At 46.4% G+C, this 17670-nt stretch overlaps 1 protein-coding gene and 1 pseudogene across 1 annotated transcript; both read left to right on the forward strand.

The window, feature by feature from the left end:
- The first annotated feature begins 9365 nt into the window (after positions 1–9365).
- On the forward strand, positions 9366–13231 carry LOC125525333 (annotated as a pseudogene).
- Positions 13232–13370: 139 nt separating this feature from the next.
- On the forward strand, positions 13371–15614 carry LOC125525332 (receptor kinase-like protein Xa21). The gene is made up of 2 exons (XM_048690333.1): positions 13371–14670; positions 14763–15614. Exons 1-2 carry the CDS (start codon positions 13770–13772, stop codon positions 15092–15094), a joined length of 1233 nt encoding a protein of 410 aa, XP_048546290.1. The 5' UTR covers positions 13371–13769; the 3' UTR covers positions 15095–15614.
- The last annotated feature ends 2056 nt before the right edge of the window (positions 15615–17670 follow it).

Here is a 17670-nt window from a genome sequence, read left to right on the forward strand (position 1 = left end):
AACCCAAAAGAGTTAACGGTTACAAAAACCACTCGGCATTCCGAGGAAAATTTAAGGTGGGGCATAAAAGTTTGTTCACTCCGCAGGAGGAGGACTGGCAGGCTCGACGAACTCGTCCAGGTCGACGCCGTCGACGATCCGAGTGGCTGCAGCGATGAAAGTCTCCATAAAAGTTCGGAAGTCATGCTTCTGGGTGTTGGCGACCTTGATTGCTGCCAGTTTATCTTGTCGCACCTCCTTGCAGTGGACACGAACCAAAGACAGAGCCACATCAGCACCACACCGGGCAGAAGATTTCTTCCACTCCTGCACTCGATCAGGGATCTCGTTAAGTCGAGTCATCAGGGACTCAAGATCATTCTGGAGCGTGGCCTCTGGCCAAAGTGCCATGTCGATCCGTGATATGGCGACCTTCAGTCGAGCCAACTAGTCCACAACACCGTCGATGCAGGATTCCAGTCGGAGCAGATTCATGGCCGTTTCATCTTTCACGGGAGAATTGATTGGGTCCAAACCTGGCTCAATCCGCCCAGTCTCCTCCACGAAGTTCTGGCAAAACTCTGCGTTCACGGTCCAAGGATAAGTCAATTTCCGTATGCTGAGTTGACAAAAAACATCAGTCGAAACAAAATGCGTACCTTCAAGCTTGATGAACAACTTCTTGGCAAGGCTCCTCAGATAGCTCTCCGGATCGTCCCTCCTGCAAGCGATGCCTTCCATCTTCTCGTACAGGTTGAGATTGTCCTTCTTCAAGCATGTGCACTCCTTGTTGGCTTCGTTCAGAGCAGATTTCATCTTGGTGTTCTCTTCTTCCAACTGGCCGACCGAAGCCAGTTTCTGTTCAGCCAGAGCGGTTCTGTCGTCAGCTTCCTTTTGAGCAGTAGCCAAATCCTGACCCTTCTTTGCCAAAGCTTCTCTCAGTTTTTCTGCGAAGAAACGGTGCTTGATTCAGAAGGAGCAGAAGGGTACTCAAGCCTAGGACAAACCAGTCGACAAGCTCGTCTTACCATTGGCGTCGTCCTTGGCCTTTTGCAGCTCTGTCTTGGCCAATTCCAAGTCAAGGTTCAGTTGGATCTGCTGTTTCTCCAAGTCAGCAAAGCCAGCTCCAAGATCACAAGATTTATGCAATCAAGGAGGAGAAGTTATTTTACAGCGAAAAACGACAAAGACAATAAATATTAAGACTACGGTCGACTGCCCGCAGTCCACCATAGTCTCGAGGACTACACCCAGTGGGTGCACTTTGCGTGCCCCCACCGGTTATGACCCACTCGACCGGCCCGCCGGAGTTGAGTGCAAAAAAAGGAGAGAAAGAAGAACTCAGACCATAGAACTCAGACCACAGTCGACTGCCAGCAGTCGACCGCGGTCTCGGGGACTACACCCAATGGGTGCACTTGGCGTGCCCCCACCGGTTCTGATCCCACTCACCCAGACCGAGCAGAAGAGACAAACTACCAGTTCGGTTTACACTCGACGCGGCCAGACCACATCGAGCGAAGAATCAAAATACAAAGACTACAGTCGACTGCCAGCAGTCCACCGTAGTCTCGGGGACTACACCCAGTGGGTGCACTCAGCGTGCCCCCACTAGTTCAAAAATTCAATCGACGCACCCAGTGGGTGTATAGATGCAAAGATTTTCGGAAAAAGAGTCTTCAGATAGCATATCCTAACAGACCAAGCGGCGACCAACTAACCTGAACGTTGCTCTGGAGAGCCGAGCTGGCATCGTAGGCGGCCTGACTGGCGTCCCGCACCATCTTCATTTTCTCCATCATAATGCCCGCCTGGCGTATGGCTTCCTTGGCAGCATTCACTTCGTCCTCTGGGACATGATGGGTCACAAAAACTGAAGGTGGGTCGACAGGGGCCTGAGCAGTCGACGAAGAAGGCAAGGCACTCGACAATGGCACGGCGAAGATAACAGAACCCCGATTGGCATCACCAGCGTCCTGAACGACTGGTTCCGCCCTCGGCGTCGACTGTGGCACCTTGCTTGCAGGAGCTTGCCTATTTTTCCTCGTCAAAGGCCTCTCGGGCTCTTCATCATCATCATCGGGGAGGTCAATAATGTTAGGAGCTGTTCAAAGTTCAATCGACAAAATCACATCACCCAATGGTACACATTGCAGTTGAGTCGACCAAATAAAGACAGAATGGCAGAAATCATACCCAGATTAGAAGTGACCGCATCCTCCATTACCTCATCATCGTCCCTGTAAGCTGAGGTCCCGGAAGTAGAAGCGCTGCTAGTTCCAAAGTTCGTCCGGTTAAAACAAGAAAAACAAACAGCACGGGGCGTCGAGTGAATATAAAGGGTGACACTCACGCAGAAGCGACGGGGATGTCAATCTTAATCTTCGGCAATGCCTTCTAAAGCTTCGGCTCTGCAACTTTGGGATGCTTTGACGCTTTTTCAGTTGGAGTTGGCGAAGAGGTCCGAGGATGCTTTGAAGACTGACCAGCTTGAGCAATCGCCTTTTCACGGGCGCTCGGTCGTTCTTGGTCAAGCTTGGACCGCCTCTCCCTGCGAGGAGGCGACTCAACTTCTTCTTTGTCACTTGGGTCATCGCTTTCTTCGTCCCCTTCACCGTCAGAGTCCCATTCGCCACTGTCGCTGCCGCTCGCCTCTCCTTTCAGTTCCTGCTCTTGCTCTCCGTTGGGCATTGAATACATTTCGATAATGGCATGAAAGAAAGCAGGGAGAACAAAGTCAGTCGATGCAGTATAGGCAGCTGCGTGAGTGAATTCAGATTACAATCAAAAGCTCAGAATCGGACCTTCTCTGGTACATGGGACTGGTCGAATGGAGGAACTCTCCTGGCTCCCCTGGGGTTGTCCTTGTTTCCGGTCATGCCCGACAGCCACTTCTCCAGTGTGTCGTCATCGACCTCCTCCGGGTGAATCCGAGTGGAGTCGTCAAGACCCGAATATATCCACATCGGATGGTCTCGGGCTTGAAGAGGCTGGATGCGCCGCTGAAGGAAAACCTCCAAGAGATCCATACCGGTGACCCCGTCACGGATAAGCTGGACCACTCATTCGACCAGCACCCTCACCTGCGCCTTCTCCTCCGGGAGTACCTTCAAAGAGGAGGGTTTCCTCACTCGGTCCATGGTAAAAGGAGGGAGGCCAGTCGACTGGCCTGGCGTCGACTGGTCTTTGCAGTAAAACCAGGTCGACTGCCATCCGCGAACTGAGTCGGGAAGAATCATGGCTGGAAAGGATCTTTTCCCTCTCATCTGAACACCAAGACCCCCACACATCCGAATCACTTGTGTTCTCTCGTCACTTGGATTGGCCTTTTTCACCGTCTGAGAACGATAGGTGAAAATGTGCTTGAAAAGACCCCAGTGAGGCCGACAACCCAAGAAATTCTCGTACAAAGACACGAAATCAGCAAGATACACGATTGTGTTGGGAGTGAAGTGATGGAGTTGTGCCCCAAATAAGTTCAAAAACCCCCGAAAGAAAGGGTGAGGAGGCAAGGAAAATCCACGGTCGACGTGGGTGGCAAGGAGAACGCGCTCACCCTCCCGAGGATGCGGCTCGGTCTCCTTCCTCGGAAGCTGCGCCGATCCATGGGGGATCGGCCCTCCTTCGGCTAGGTCGTCGAGGTCTTCTTGGTGGATCGCCTAGCGGATCCAGTCGCCCTGGATCCAGCCCTTCGGTAGGCCAGCTCGCGAGGAAGATCCACCCCGACTAGTCGCCTTCCCCTTCGCCTTTGCCGTCGCCTTCTTCGCCTGCTCCAGAGCCGCCGTCTTCTCCTTCCCCATCGTCGCCGGCGAGACGCGTACGGAGCGGAGGCGCTGGGGCAAGAGCGAGCGCGACGAAGGAGCTTGAAGAGGAGAAGAGGGAATGGGAACGCACTGTTCAAGAAACCCCCACCTGACGCCTTATATGAGGTCACTTCCGAGTGGCTGACTGGTAGGCCTGGGCGGTCCTGTCAAATCCCGTAACAATCGCACGCGCGATATGTGGCGAAAAAGGTGGCGCGAGATCGAGGCAGCTCCGCCCTATCCCATCCGATTACTGTGGCCTCCCTCGTCCCGCGCGCTTCCCAAAATCCGAATCCCGCGAAATCTGCGGGTAGCAGAACAACTTGTCAGATGGAAGATCTCCTCCATGCCGTCACTCGGAGCCTTTCAAGTAAAGAAGCTCACTCGACAAAAAAGTAAGAATGGATCAAGGCGACTGAAAAGGAAGTTGCTGTCATCACTCAGGTTCATTGATCTGAAACCAGATATGCTCATGGCATGAAAAATGAGTCGGGGAAATTCTTAACTCCTTCCCCACTCAAACCTCGATCCATTCGGGGGCTAATGATGAAGCTATGTACCTAGGGTAGGGTCATGGACCTGTCCCAACTGCCCTACCCAAGGACATCTCTAGAAGAAATCACCTTTCAATCGACTTGGAGGTGTTCAACTCGACAGACTCGAAGACACTCGACCAAGAAGCAATCACTCGACCAAGACCAAACCACTCGACGGCCAGGAGACCTAAAGGCACTCCGCACGCTAACGGTCGGTTATTAAGTAGCTTTTATGGTCATCATAGCACTTTATGGTAACGCCCAACCTTAATGTATTTAAAACCCTGCACAACTGAGGGCCGGAGGGGTCTGGCGAACTCTATATAAGCCACCCCCCTCCTCAGTGTAAAGGGTTCGCACCCCTATAATTCATACACGCATAATCCAGTCGACCGCCTCCAGGCTCCGAGACGTAGGGCTATTACTTCCTCCGAGAAGGGCCTGAACTCGTAAACCTCGTGTGCTTACAACTTCTCCATAGCTAAGATCTTGCCTCTCCATACCTACCCCCCTACATTACTGTCAAACTTAGAACCACAACAGTGACGACGGGGACGGGGACGGGCCGGGAGGGGATGATGGGGTGGGGCGCGGCGTCGGGGACGGGGGCGGGCCGGGCGACGACGAGGGGCGGCGGCCACGGGGCAGAGGAGAAAGAAGCAGAGGGAGAGATGAGAAACTGAATTTTTTTGAAGTGTTTTCTTATATAGAACCCACCTTTAGTACCGGTTGGAGCCACCAACCGGTACTAAAGGTCTGTTTTGACCAGGCGAAGCGGCGGGAACCGCACCCCCTTTAGCACCGGGCCGTGGCGCCAACCGGTACTAAAGCCCCCCCCCTTTAGTACCGGTTGGAGCCACGACCCGGTACTAAAGGGTGTGCGCTGCTAGGCGAGGGGCGCAGAAGTTTAGTCCCACCTCGCTAGCCGAGGGGCACTCGCACCTGCTTATAAGCCCCGCCGCCGCTGCTGTCTCGAGCTCCTCTCTAAAGCAGGCCTTCTAGGCCTATCTCTGCTGTGATGCCCTGTTGGGCCTATGGGCTAGCGGGCCTGCATCCTGACCCAACTAGAATTTGGGTTTCTAGTCGTATGCAGGCCGCTGTGGCCCAGTAGGTGGGCTTTTTTCATTTAGTTTTTTTCGTGTAAAATGTATTAGCATTTATCTCGTACCCTTTGAAAGTCATTATATTTGAAGATGGTAACTGGGACAGCGAGTACATGTCATCTTCAATAGAGGCGTCATGCATGGTACGTGTCTGCAACCAGCCGGCGAAACTCCTGATTTGTTCACATGTAATCCAGTCATCAGACCGCTCCGGGTGTTTGGAGCGTAGAAAATTCTTGTGCTCGTCCATATACGGAGCCACCAAGGCGGAATTCTGTAGAACTGTGTAGTGTGCTTCAGTTAGAGAATGTCCGTCCATACATATTATTTGATCCCCTCCTAGCGTGCCTTTTCCATCCAGTCTGCCCTTATACCGCGATTCAGGAACACCAATCGGCTTAAGGTCAGGAATAAAGTCAATATAAAACTCAATGACCTCCTCATTTTCATGGCCCTTGGAGATGCTTCCTTCTAGCCTAGCACGATTATGAACATATTTCATTAAGACTCCCATGAACCTCTCAAAGGGGAACATATTGTGTAGAAATACAGGACCCAAAACGTTAATCTCTTCGCATAGGCGAACTAGGACGTGCGTCATGATGTTGAAGAAGGATGGTGGGAACACCAACTCGAAACTGACAAGACATTGCACCAAATCATTATCTAACCTTGGTATGATTTCTGGATCGATTACCTTCTGAGAGATTGCATTGAGGAATGCACATAGCTTCACAATGGCTAATCGAACGTTTTCTGGTAGAAGCCCCCTCAATGCAACCAGAGCAGTTGCATCATAATCACGTGGCAGTCATGAGACTTTAGGTTCTGGAACTTTTTCTCTGCCATGTTTATTATTCCCTTTATATTCGACGAGAAGCCAAACGGTACCTTAATACTGAGCAGGCATTCAAAAAAGATTTCCTTCTCTTCTTTGGTAAGAGCGTAGCTGGCATGACCCTGATGTATGCCATCTTTTCCGTGCATACGTTGCTGGTCCTCCCGTGCCTCAGGTGTATCTTTTGTCTTTCCATACACACCCAAGAAGCCAAGCAGGGTCACGCAAAGATTCTTCGCCACGTGCATCACGTCGATTGCGGAGAGGACCTCTAGGTCTTTCCAATAGGGCAGGTCCCAAAATATAGATTTCTTCTTCCACATGGGTGCACGTCCATCAGCTTCATTCGGAACATGTTGTCCGCCAGGACCCTTTTCAAAGACTACCTTCAAATCCTTGACCATATCATGTACATCAGCACCAGTACAGTGGCGAGGCTTCGTCCGGTGATCCGCCTCACCTTTGAAATGCTTGCCTTTCTTTCTTACGGCATGCCTGCTCGGAAGAAATCGACGATGTCCCAGGTACACATTCTTCTTACAAGTAGCCAAATATATACTGTCGGTATCATCCAAACAATGCGTGCATGCGCGGTATCCCTTGTTTGTCTGTCCTGAAAGGTTACTGAGAGCAGGCCAATCATTGATGGTCACGAACAGCAACGCCTTTAGGTCAAATTCTTCCCCCATGTGCTCATCCCACGCACGTACACCTGTTCCATTCCACAGCTGTAAGAGTTCTTCAACTAATGGCCTTAGGTATGCACCAATATCGTTGCCGGGTTGCTTAAGGCCTTGGATGAGCACTGACATCATAATGAACTTCCACTTCATGCACAACCAAGGAGGAAGGTTATACAAATATAGAGTCACAGGCCAGGTGCGATGGTTGCTGCTCTGCTCCCCAAAAGGATTAATGCCATCTGTGCTTAGACCAAACCATGCGTTCCTTGCGTCATCTGCAAACTCCTTCCCATACTTTCTCTCGATTTTTCTCCACTGCGACCCGTCAGCGGGTACTCTCAACTTTTCGTCTTTCTTACGGTCTTCTCTGTGCCATCGCATCGCCTTGGCATGCTCTTTGTTTTGGAACAAATGTTTCAACCGTGGTATTATAGGAGCATACCACATCACCTTGGCAGGAATCTTCTTCCTGGGGCGCTCGCCCTCGACATCACCAGGGTCATCGCGACTGATCTTATAGCGCAATGCACCGCATACCGGGCAAGCGTTCAAATCCTCGTACTCACCGCGGTAGAGGATGTAACCATTAGGGCATGCATGTATCTTCTGCACCTCTAACCCTAGAGGGCAGACAGCCTTCTTTGCTTCGTACATACTCTCGGGCAATTCGTTGTCCTTTGGAAGCATATTCTTTATCATTACCAACAACTTTTCAAATCCCTTGTCAGATACACCATTATCTGCCTTCCATTGCAGCAATTCCAGTGTGGTGCCCAGCTTTTTCTTGTCACCTACGCAATTCGGGTACAACAATTTTTTGTGATCCTATAACATGCGCTGCAACTTCTTATTCTCCAAATCACTTGCGCAGTTTCTCTTTGCATCGGCAATGGCCCGACCTAGATCATCAATGGGCTCATCCGATGCCTCTTCTTCAACTTCTTCCCGCATTGCCGGCTCAGCTTCTTCCCGCATTACCGGCTCAGCTTCTTCCCTCATTGTTGTATCATCGTATTCAGGAAACCCATGGCCAGGATAGCTATCGTCGTCCTCTTCTTCTTCATTGTCTTCCATCATAACCCCTCTTTCTCCATGCTTGGTTCAAACATTATAGTGGGGCATGAAATCGGACTCAAACAGGTGGACGTGAATGGTTCTTGATGTAGAGTAATTGTGACTATTCTTACATGCAGCACATGGACAAGGCATAAAACCATCCGCCCGCTTGTTTGCCTCAGCCGCAAGCAGAAAAGTATGCACGCCATTAATGAACTCGGGAGAGCATCGGTCATCGTACATCCATTGCTGGCTCATCTTGAATGCACAGCACCGAAAACACCAAATTAATACAATACATAAAGTTCATACATAAAGTTCATACAACACTTAAATGCAACAAACAAATAACTCTCTAGCTAAAGAATTTAAATGCAACAACAAATGCGATCAAGATTGCAACTAAGGTAACAATTGATCCAACAGCATAATGATACCAAGCCTCACTATGAATGGCATATTTTCTAATCTTTCTAATCGTCAAGCGCATTTTCTCCATCTTAATCTTGTGAGCATCGACGACATCGGCAACATGCAACTCCAATTCCATCTCCCCCCCTCAATTCTTTTCAATTTTTCTTTCAAATCCTCATTTTCTCTTTCAACTAAATTTAACCTCTCGACAATAGGGTCGGTTGGAATTTCCGGTTCAACTACCTCCTACATACAAATATCTATGTCAGCTTGATGGGCATAATTTTTCATAAACATGAAATGCAATAAATAGTTTTAAAAGAGAATATACCACACCCGAATCATAACAAGAACGAGGGCAGACGGGGACGGATATCAAAACCATGTCACTATGTATAACAAACAACGTACGGGTAAGATAATTATACGAGTAACTATATATCCAAATCACACAAACATCAATTTTTTATATAAAATTTCATGAACAAGAGGCTCACCACAAGGTGGTGCCGGCGACGGGACGGTGCGGTGGATCGACGGTGGTTACGACGGAGATTTAGAAGGCACTAAGTAAACCACACCTACATATGCAAACTAAGTGTTATTTTGACCTCAGTTTGCATATAAATCAAATACTACCACATATAATTCCTCCCAAATTACTAAAACCCACAATTAATCACTATATAAACCAATGCAAGAGCTAATCTAGCAATGAGAGATGAAAGGACAAAGTTGCTAACCTTTGTGATCATTTGAATGGATGGGGGTCTGCAAATCTTGACAAATTTGAGGCAAATTTTGTGATGAACTCGAGAGGAAGAAGGGAAGAACAGAGGAGAGGAAGAGGGGAAAGGGGGAAGAACAGAGTGCTGATGGACGAAGGGTTTATATAGGACGACCTTTAGTACCGGTTCATGGCACGAACCGGTACTAAAGGTGCTGGAGGGGCCCCACTCTGACAACATCCTGCCACCACTCTCATTAGTACCGGTTCGTGGCACGAACCAGTGCTAAAGGTTCGCCATGAATCGGTACTAAAGATCTCCTCCCGCCTAGCCGTTGGAACCAGCACTAATGGACACATTAGTGCCGGTTCTATTACAAACCGGGACTAATGTGTCTCACATTTGACCTTTTTTCTACTACTGGTACTCCCTCCGATCCAACAGAAAGCAACAAAAACATATAAAAATAGCACCTCCGTCTTACTAGAAGTGAGTCCTGCTGGTGATCTTATAACAACATATTCTTAAATGGCCTCTCTTTTCGAATATTGCCTTTGGAGGCCGAGCTCCATGGAGCTTGGTTTTGAAAAATTCAAAATTCATCAAATTTCATATTTTCCATGTTTCAAAAAATTCTGAAAAAATACAGATATACATGGAGGCATAACACACATGTTTGTATTTTCAAGGCAAAAGACATTGAAATGAGAGCTGTGCAAAAAAGACAAATCTAGAGCTTTTTAACACATGATACTGTTCATCCTTCCATGCCATGAATTTGTCTTTTTGTACAGGTCGCATTTCAACGTATTTTATCGTGAAATTTTACACACATACACATAATATCCTTATTTACTTGCACACAAATTTTTAGATTTTTCTGAAACCAAATTTTTTGAATTTTGAATTTTTCAAAAAAAGGCCCTCCATGGAGGCCGAGAGCCAAACTTCCGTTCTCCTCTCTTTTACGTTATCAAACATGTTATGATTTTATATCTTACATCTGCATACTTCAAACACACATTAACATTGATCATGAATGACCCTCTCATGAAGAAAGGCGGGACATATTCTTGTGCCTATTGGTTATACTCTTTTATTAGTAGAAGTGTGTAGTAATATATTTTTCTCCCGTTGCAACGCACATGCTCTTTTGCTAGTAAGAATACAATAGAAGATGCAGGAATCAACATAAAGCTGCCAGTAAGCTATTCTATTAGCCTTTTCAGAGTCGCTGGCCGCTTCCTCTGTATGTAGGCCAGAAGTCAGATCAAAGTAGCCGGAAACGGGGAACGGTGGGTCGTCCCTCAATCCGGATTCATCGACCCAGAATCAGATTCGGGAACGAGGGTCGATTCGGTAAGATTCGATGCGGATTCGGCGTTTCCGCAGCCGGATCGTCAATTCAGGTTCAGCAACTCAACAGTCTTGAATCTTGAATCGATTGAGTAAGCAAAAGGTCAACCATATCAATCACGAACTCCTCATTTTACTCTCTGCCTGTTCTTTTCCAATCCCCTAAATAACTCCTTCTTCTGCTCTCCAATTACTCCAAGGTTGCTAATAAATTTTTCATTAGGAAGGAAATGATTTATTTTAGTCTTCATGGATCGACGATTCACGTTCCTCGTTCTATGGTACCGTACCGGATTCATCGTACCGGAATTGATTGGATCGTGTTTCCGCTTTAGAAAAATCGTTCTAGAGATGTATACCCCCGCTGTACCCTATTTTTTCCAGCCTCCGACTCTCGTCCCCCGTTCCCGTTCCTCGTTCCCACCGTACCAAAAACATGGCAACTACGAGTCAGATCCGTTATTCCAGGCGCTTCTTTCTCTAGGTCTCCACTTCCTGTGTTACCGAAAATGGAATCTGGTTAACTGTCAAGTGGCTAGCATTCTGCATCGCAAGTTTCACCAAGGCAAAGCCTTGATGACTTTCAAGTCTGGGTGGCTCACAAAGTCAGCGGTCTTGTATAGACTACTGATCCACTGATCACATCAGACCAAGCATGGATGCGATCAGTACTTTATTATACAGCCAAGGGAGTAGTTGTGTAGAGTAATACTGATACAATGTCCACATGTATATCAAGAATTCCAAGAATGGATACGAAAGTAGCGGGCGACTATAAAGATGCACCGGGGATGAATCACATCGATTACAGATTCAAACGTCTCAATCCACCTTACCATTCCCCCCGAAGCCTGCACTACCATCGTGCTGCTTCTTGTGCTGCGCGCAGCTCACCGTCCATGGAGTCGCATCGTTAGAGCTGGTGCCACTGCCACCCCTAGTGAGTTCTCCTTGCCCTCTTGTTCGAGAGCCTGATCAGTCGTGGATCCATTCCTCCACGAAACTGTCCAAGTATGTGTGGTAGAAAATATATGCAACCTCTTGGCACTCTCAGTTCCACACTTCCCCTAGTCCTTGTCCTCTGCTCCCTTGTTTCATTAGGTGCCACGGCACTCCAAAATGATTCTAACACCAACCTTCATGCTCTCCGCTACCTTAAACTCCATCTCACCAGCTCTGCTAGACTCCTAGCCTCCTGGACAAATGACTCGCTGCAGTTCTGTGGTTGGTCCGGTGTTACTTGCAGCAAGACACACGCATCTCGTGTCGTTGCACTGGACCTCGAGTCACTTGAACTCAATGGACAGATACCGCCTTGTATAGGCAATCTCAGTTTCCTCACTAGAATCCACATCCCAAATAATCAACTTGCTGGCCAAATACCACCTGAACTTGGCTATCTAAATAGGCTGCGGTATCTTAACCTCAGCACAAATCATCTTAGAGGCACGATTCCGAGCACTCTGTCTTCATGCCTTCGCCTTCAAATTATTGATCTTGGGAGTAACTCCCTTTCATGGTGAGATCCCCCCAACCCTGAGCCGATGTTCACATATACAACAGCTCAACTTGGGTCACAACATGCTCACTGGCGGTATCCCACAAGGGTTGGGGATGCTCTGCAACCTTTTAGTTTTGGATCTTGCTAGCAATAGTCTGACGGGCGACATTCCACTTTCACTTGGAAGCAGCTCTTATCTTCATTCTGTTGTTCTCACAAACAATAGCCTCACAGGACCTATCCCGCTTCATCTAGCTAATAGTTCATCACTTCAACTTTTATCATTGACAAGAAATAGCCTGGGTGGAGAGATTCCTTCTGCGCTGTTTAATAGCACGTCACTTCAAAAGTTATCACTAGGACTGAACAACTTTGTCGGGTCCATACCAGCTTCGTCGAACATTGATTCACCCTTACAATACCTTTCTGGCACCATACCTCCTCCTTTAGGGCTTGTTCGATTAATCCCTCCCACAAGGGGATTGGAGAGGATTGGAGGGGATTGAGGTGGATTTTGACTTGTGGGGGATTTAATCCCTCTCAATCCCCTCCAAACCCCTTCAAATCTGAAGGAACCGAACAAGGCCTTAGGGAATTTTTCTTCCCTTCGCCGGCTTTCGCTAGCAGATAATAATTTCCAAGGTAGAATCCCGATGAGTATAGGCAATATTCCATACCTGCAAGTACTAGATCTCACTTATAACTTCTTGTCAGGGACTGTCCCTGGCACTCTCTACAACATGTCAGCACTTACATACCTTGGCATGGGTACAAACATACTTGTAGGGGAAATTCCATATAACATCGGGTATACCCTTCCAAATATCCAAACTTTGATTATGCAAGGAAACCAATTCCAAGGCCAAATCCCCACTTCACTAGCCAACACAACCAATCTTCAGATGATCGACCTCCGAGAGAATCAATTCCATGGTATTGTTCCTTCTCTTAGGACTCTTCCTAGTCTAGTCGATCTAGATCTAGGTGGGAATCAACTTGAAGCAGGAGATTGGTCTTTTTTATCCTCATTGACCAATTGCACACAACTGGTGAAGTTGCGTTTGGATGAAAATAACCTTCAGGGTGTCTTGCCCAAGTCCATTTGAAGCCTTTCAAAAAGCTTAGAGTTACTGCTATTGAGATCAAATAAAATATCTGGCATTATACCACACGAGATACAGTACTTGACAAGCCTCCAACTTCTTTATATGGACCAAAATTTGCTTACTGGATATATTCCTGAATCACTTGGAAATCTTCCAAACTTATTTATCTTAAGCTTGTTCAAGAACAAACTTTCCGGATCAATTCCACTTTCTGTTGGTAATCTGAGTCAACTGAGTGAGCTATATTTACAGGAAAATAATTTGAGTGGTCCTATCCCAGGAGCTATAGCAGGCTGCAAAAAGTTGGAACAACTGAACCTCTCTTGTAACAGCTTTGATGGAAGAATACCAAAGGAGCTCTTTACTCTTATCTCCCTTTCCCAGTGTCTGGACTTGTCTCACAACCAACTCTCTGGACAGATACCTCTGGAGATTGGCAATCTGAGAAATCTTGGGCCACTAAATATTTCCCATAATCAACTGTCTGGACAAATACCCCCCACTCTAGGTCAGTGCGTCCGTTTGGAGTCCCTCCACATGGAGTGTAACCTCTTTCATGGGAAAATCCCTCACTCCTTCAGAAGTTTGGAAGGAATCATTGAGATGGATCTATCTCAAAACAACTTATCTGGTGAAATCCCTGACTTCTTTAAGTTCTTTTAGTCTATGAAGCTTCTCAATTTGTCCTTCAATAATCTCGAGGGTCCAGTACCATCAGATGGGATATTTCAGAATGGAAGCAAGGTTTTCATTCAAGGGAATGTGAAGTTATGTACCAGCATTCCATTGCTACAGCTGCCATTTTGCAATGCAGAGACATCCAAACAAAGGAATGTCTCCAGCATTTTCAAGATAGTAGGATTTACAGTTCTCTCTTTGGTCCTATTATCATGCTTTGCAACCATTATTTTGAAGAAGAAAAAGAAACTCAAACAAGCAGCTCATCCATCCTGCAAAGAGTTGAAGAAGTTCACATATGCAAATTTAGTGAGAGCAACAAATGGTTTCTCACCAGATAACATGGTCGGTTCAGGAAAATGTGGTTCTGTGTACAGAGGTAGAATTGAATCTGAAGAACATGAAGTTGCCATCAAAGTTTTCAAACTCAATCAACTCAGAGCACCAAAAAGCTTCATTGCTGAGTGCAAGGCATTGAGGAACACTCGTCACAGGAATCTTATAAGGGTGATTACAACATGCTCAACCATTGATCCAACAGGACATGATTTCAAAGCTATTGTTCTTGAATATAGTGTTAACAGCGACCTGGAAAGTTGGCTCCATTCAACAGTCCATGAGGTTGGTCAAAGAAGGCCATTGAGTTTCGGTACAAGAATAGTAATAGCAGTGGACATAGCTGCTGCTTTGGATTACCTCCATAACCAATGTGTGCCTCCTATGGCACACTGTGATCTGAAGCCTAGCAATGTCCTTTTGGATGATTTCATGGGCGCCCGTGTTGGCGATTTCGGGTTGGCTAAGTTCCTGCATAGTCATAATTCTTCGGACATTCATAGTTCTACAAGCTTAGTGGGGCCAAGAGGATCGGTTGGATACATTGCACCAGGTAATAATTTCTAAAGAGAGGTTGCTTTGTTTTTAACAAAAAATATGCAAGTTGTGTTAATTGATTGTGTGAATGACTTATGCATACTGCAGAATATGTCTTTGGGAGCAAAATCTCCACTGAGGGCGATGTATTTAGCTATGGAGTCATCATCTTGGAAATGCTAACAGGAAAGCGTCCAACTGATGAGATGTTTAAAGATGGCCTGCGCCTTTACAAATTTGTTGAAAAATCATTTCCTCAAAAGATTGAGGAGATTCTAGACCCTAGGATAGTTCCAGGTTATAGAGATGAAGGTGAAGATGCAGGAGGTGATTTAGACTGGGAAACTCATCGAATGGTTGCTATGAACTGCATCATAAAGCTCACTGAGCTTGGGTTGTTGTGCTCTGCGGTGACACCTAGAGATCAGCCCACTATATAGCACGTATACAACGAAGTTACCGCAATCAAAGAATCATTTCCAGCATTGCAGGGCTGAGGAAAAGGAAAATGCATATGATGCCTTGAAGAAGACTAGTTTACATTTTTTTGACTAAGTACTTCTTTGTCCAAAAGGAAAAGTCTATTGTGAAGCTTTTCCTAGCCTGCCCCTCCCCTGTATCTTGTGGTTTTTCTTTTACTTTGCCGCACCTCGCAGCACCACTGTAAACCCTACGTATCTTAATACAATGAAGCAGCCCGGCTGCATTCGTCCCCAAAAAAAGGTCTATTGTGTATGCAAATGTCAACCAGCTTAGCTCTATGGAATAATGTTCAGCCTTGAAGCTTTCCTGTCTTACTCTTTTTTTTCTGATACCTAATAATAAACTAGTACTATTTATTCCGTTTCTCTGTTTTTCAACTTGCTTGCTATTGCCAGGCATGCATATATTGCTCTCTGCTCAAAAGGGTGTATTTTACTTAACATGAAGATTAAGACGGTTAAAAGTAGCACGGCAGTAGATAAAGGTAGTAAGTCCATTTAAATCACAGAAATACTGAAGCCCGTCATCTATAGAACTGGTTATATAATCTTAGCGTCTTCAATAATTGAAAAACCAGGTTAAATTGCCCCTAAGGAGGTGTGGCATGGTTCGACTAGTTAACCTCCTAATATTCCAAAACCAGGTTGAATCACAACCTAAGGTCGTTTGGCATGCCAGTGTTGACGGGGTGGATTCAACTCAACCTGCTTTAGTGGCTTTCCAAGTTTACGATCTTATATTTCGGAGGGAGTACAACATAACCTTATTTTCACTGACCTGGATGTACAAAGGGGCGGTGGCTGCTCTGAAACCTTTGGTCGAATAGGTGGTGGGCGTTATGTCGATCCGAGGGCGCCTCTCGCCGTTGGACCTGCCGGCAGGCACACCGTTGGTGGAGGACGCGAGCGCCTCGTCGTCCGCTAGTCTTTCTCATGGTCCGATCGCACATCTAGAAGCATCCTCAAAATCGGGTTCAAAGTTAGGACTCAGGATTGAAGACAGCCAGACTGCGAGGGGGTAGTGTAATAGAGTGCTCCTCCTAAGCCTTCAGGCGCTGGGAGAGCCAACTGGCGCCCAGGCACGTCGCAGTCATTGGCCGACCCATCGAAACTAAGACGTATCCCCTCCATTCGTGAATAAGTATACATCTAGTTTTTGTCCTAAGTCAAAATTTTACAACTTTAACCAATTTTATAGGAAAAAACAGCAACATTTATGGCACTAAATTGGTATCACTAGATTCATTTTGAAATGTATTTTCATAATATACCAATTTGATGTCATATATGCTACTACTGTTTCTATAAAGTTCATCAAAATGTTACAACTTTGACTTAAAACAAAAGATAGAAGTACACTTATTCACCGACAGAGGGAGTAGCTCGCTTGGTTAATCGGATGACCAGTCGACGGTTGACTGGCTAATAGGTCAACCGTTTAGGGCTCTTTTGGTTGTAGTCGTAGGAATCTTATAGAATTTCTATAGGATAAGATTCGCATACAAAATTTTCCTTTGAACCTCCATTTTTCTTCTCCAATTTGGCCACATGCCATTGTGGGGGGGGGGGGGCACCCCTTGTGGGCTAGTGGCTCCCTCTCATTGCCCATATGGCCATATATTCCCTCCGACCCCTCCGGTATTCCGATAAATACTCGATACACTCTGGAACACTTTCGGTGTTTCAATATTATCGTCCTATATATAAATCTTTATCTCTCGACCATTTTGAGACTCCTTGTCATGTCAGTGATCTCATCCGCAACTCCAAACAACATTCGGTCACCAAATCACAAAACTCATATAATAGAATATCATCGTCGAACGTTAAGTGTGCGGACCCTACGGGTTCAAGAACTATGTAGACATGACTGAGACACCTCTCCGGTCAATAACCAATAGCGGAACCTGAATGCTCATGTTGGGTCCTACATATTCTACAAAGATCTTTATCGGTCGAACCGTTATGACAATATACGTTATTCCCTTTGTCTATCGGTATGTTACTTGCCCGATATTCGATCGTTGGTATCTACATACCTAGTTCAATCTCTATACCAGCAAGTCTCTTTACTTATTCTGTAATACATCACCTCGTGACTAAGTCCTTACTCGTTTGCTTGCAAGCTTATGATGTGTATTACCGAGAGGGCCAAGAGATACCTCTTCGATACTCGGACTGACAAATCCTAATCTCGATCTATCCCAACTCAACAAACACCTTCGGAGATACCTGTAGAGCATCTTTATAATCACCCAGTTACGTTGTGATGTCTGATAGCACACAAGACATTCCTCCGGTATCCAGGAGTTGCATAATCTCATAGTCGAAGGAATATGTATTTGACATGAAGAAAGCAATAGCAATAGAACTGAACGATCATAATGCTAAGCTAACGGATGGGTCTTGTCCATCACATCATTCTCCTAATGATGTGATCCCGTTAATTATCAAATGACAACTCATGTCTATGGTAAGGAAACCTTAAACATCTTTGATCAACGACCTAGTCCAGTAGAGGCTCACTAGGACAC

The sequence above is a fragment of the Triticum urartu genome, chromosome 7 (genome assembly GCF_003073215.2).
Source record: "Triticum urartu cultivar G1812 chromosome 7, Tu2.1, whole genome shotgun sequence".
Lineage (NCBI taxonomy): Eukaryota > Viridiplantae > Streptophyta > Magnoliopsida > Poales > Poaceae > Triticum > Triticum urartu.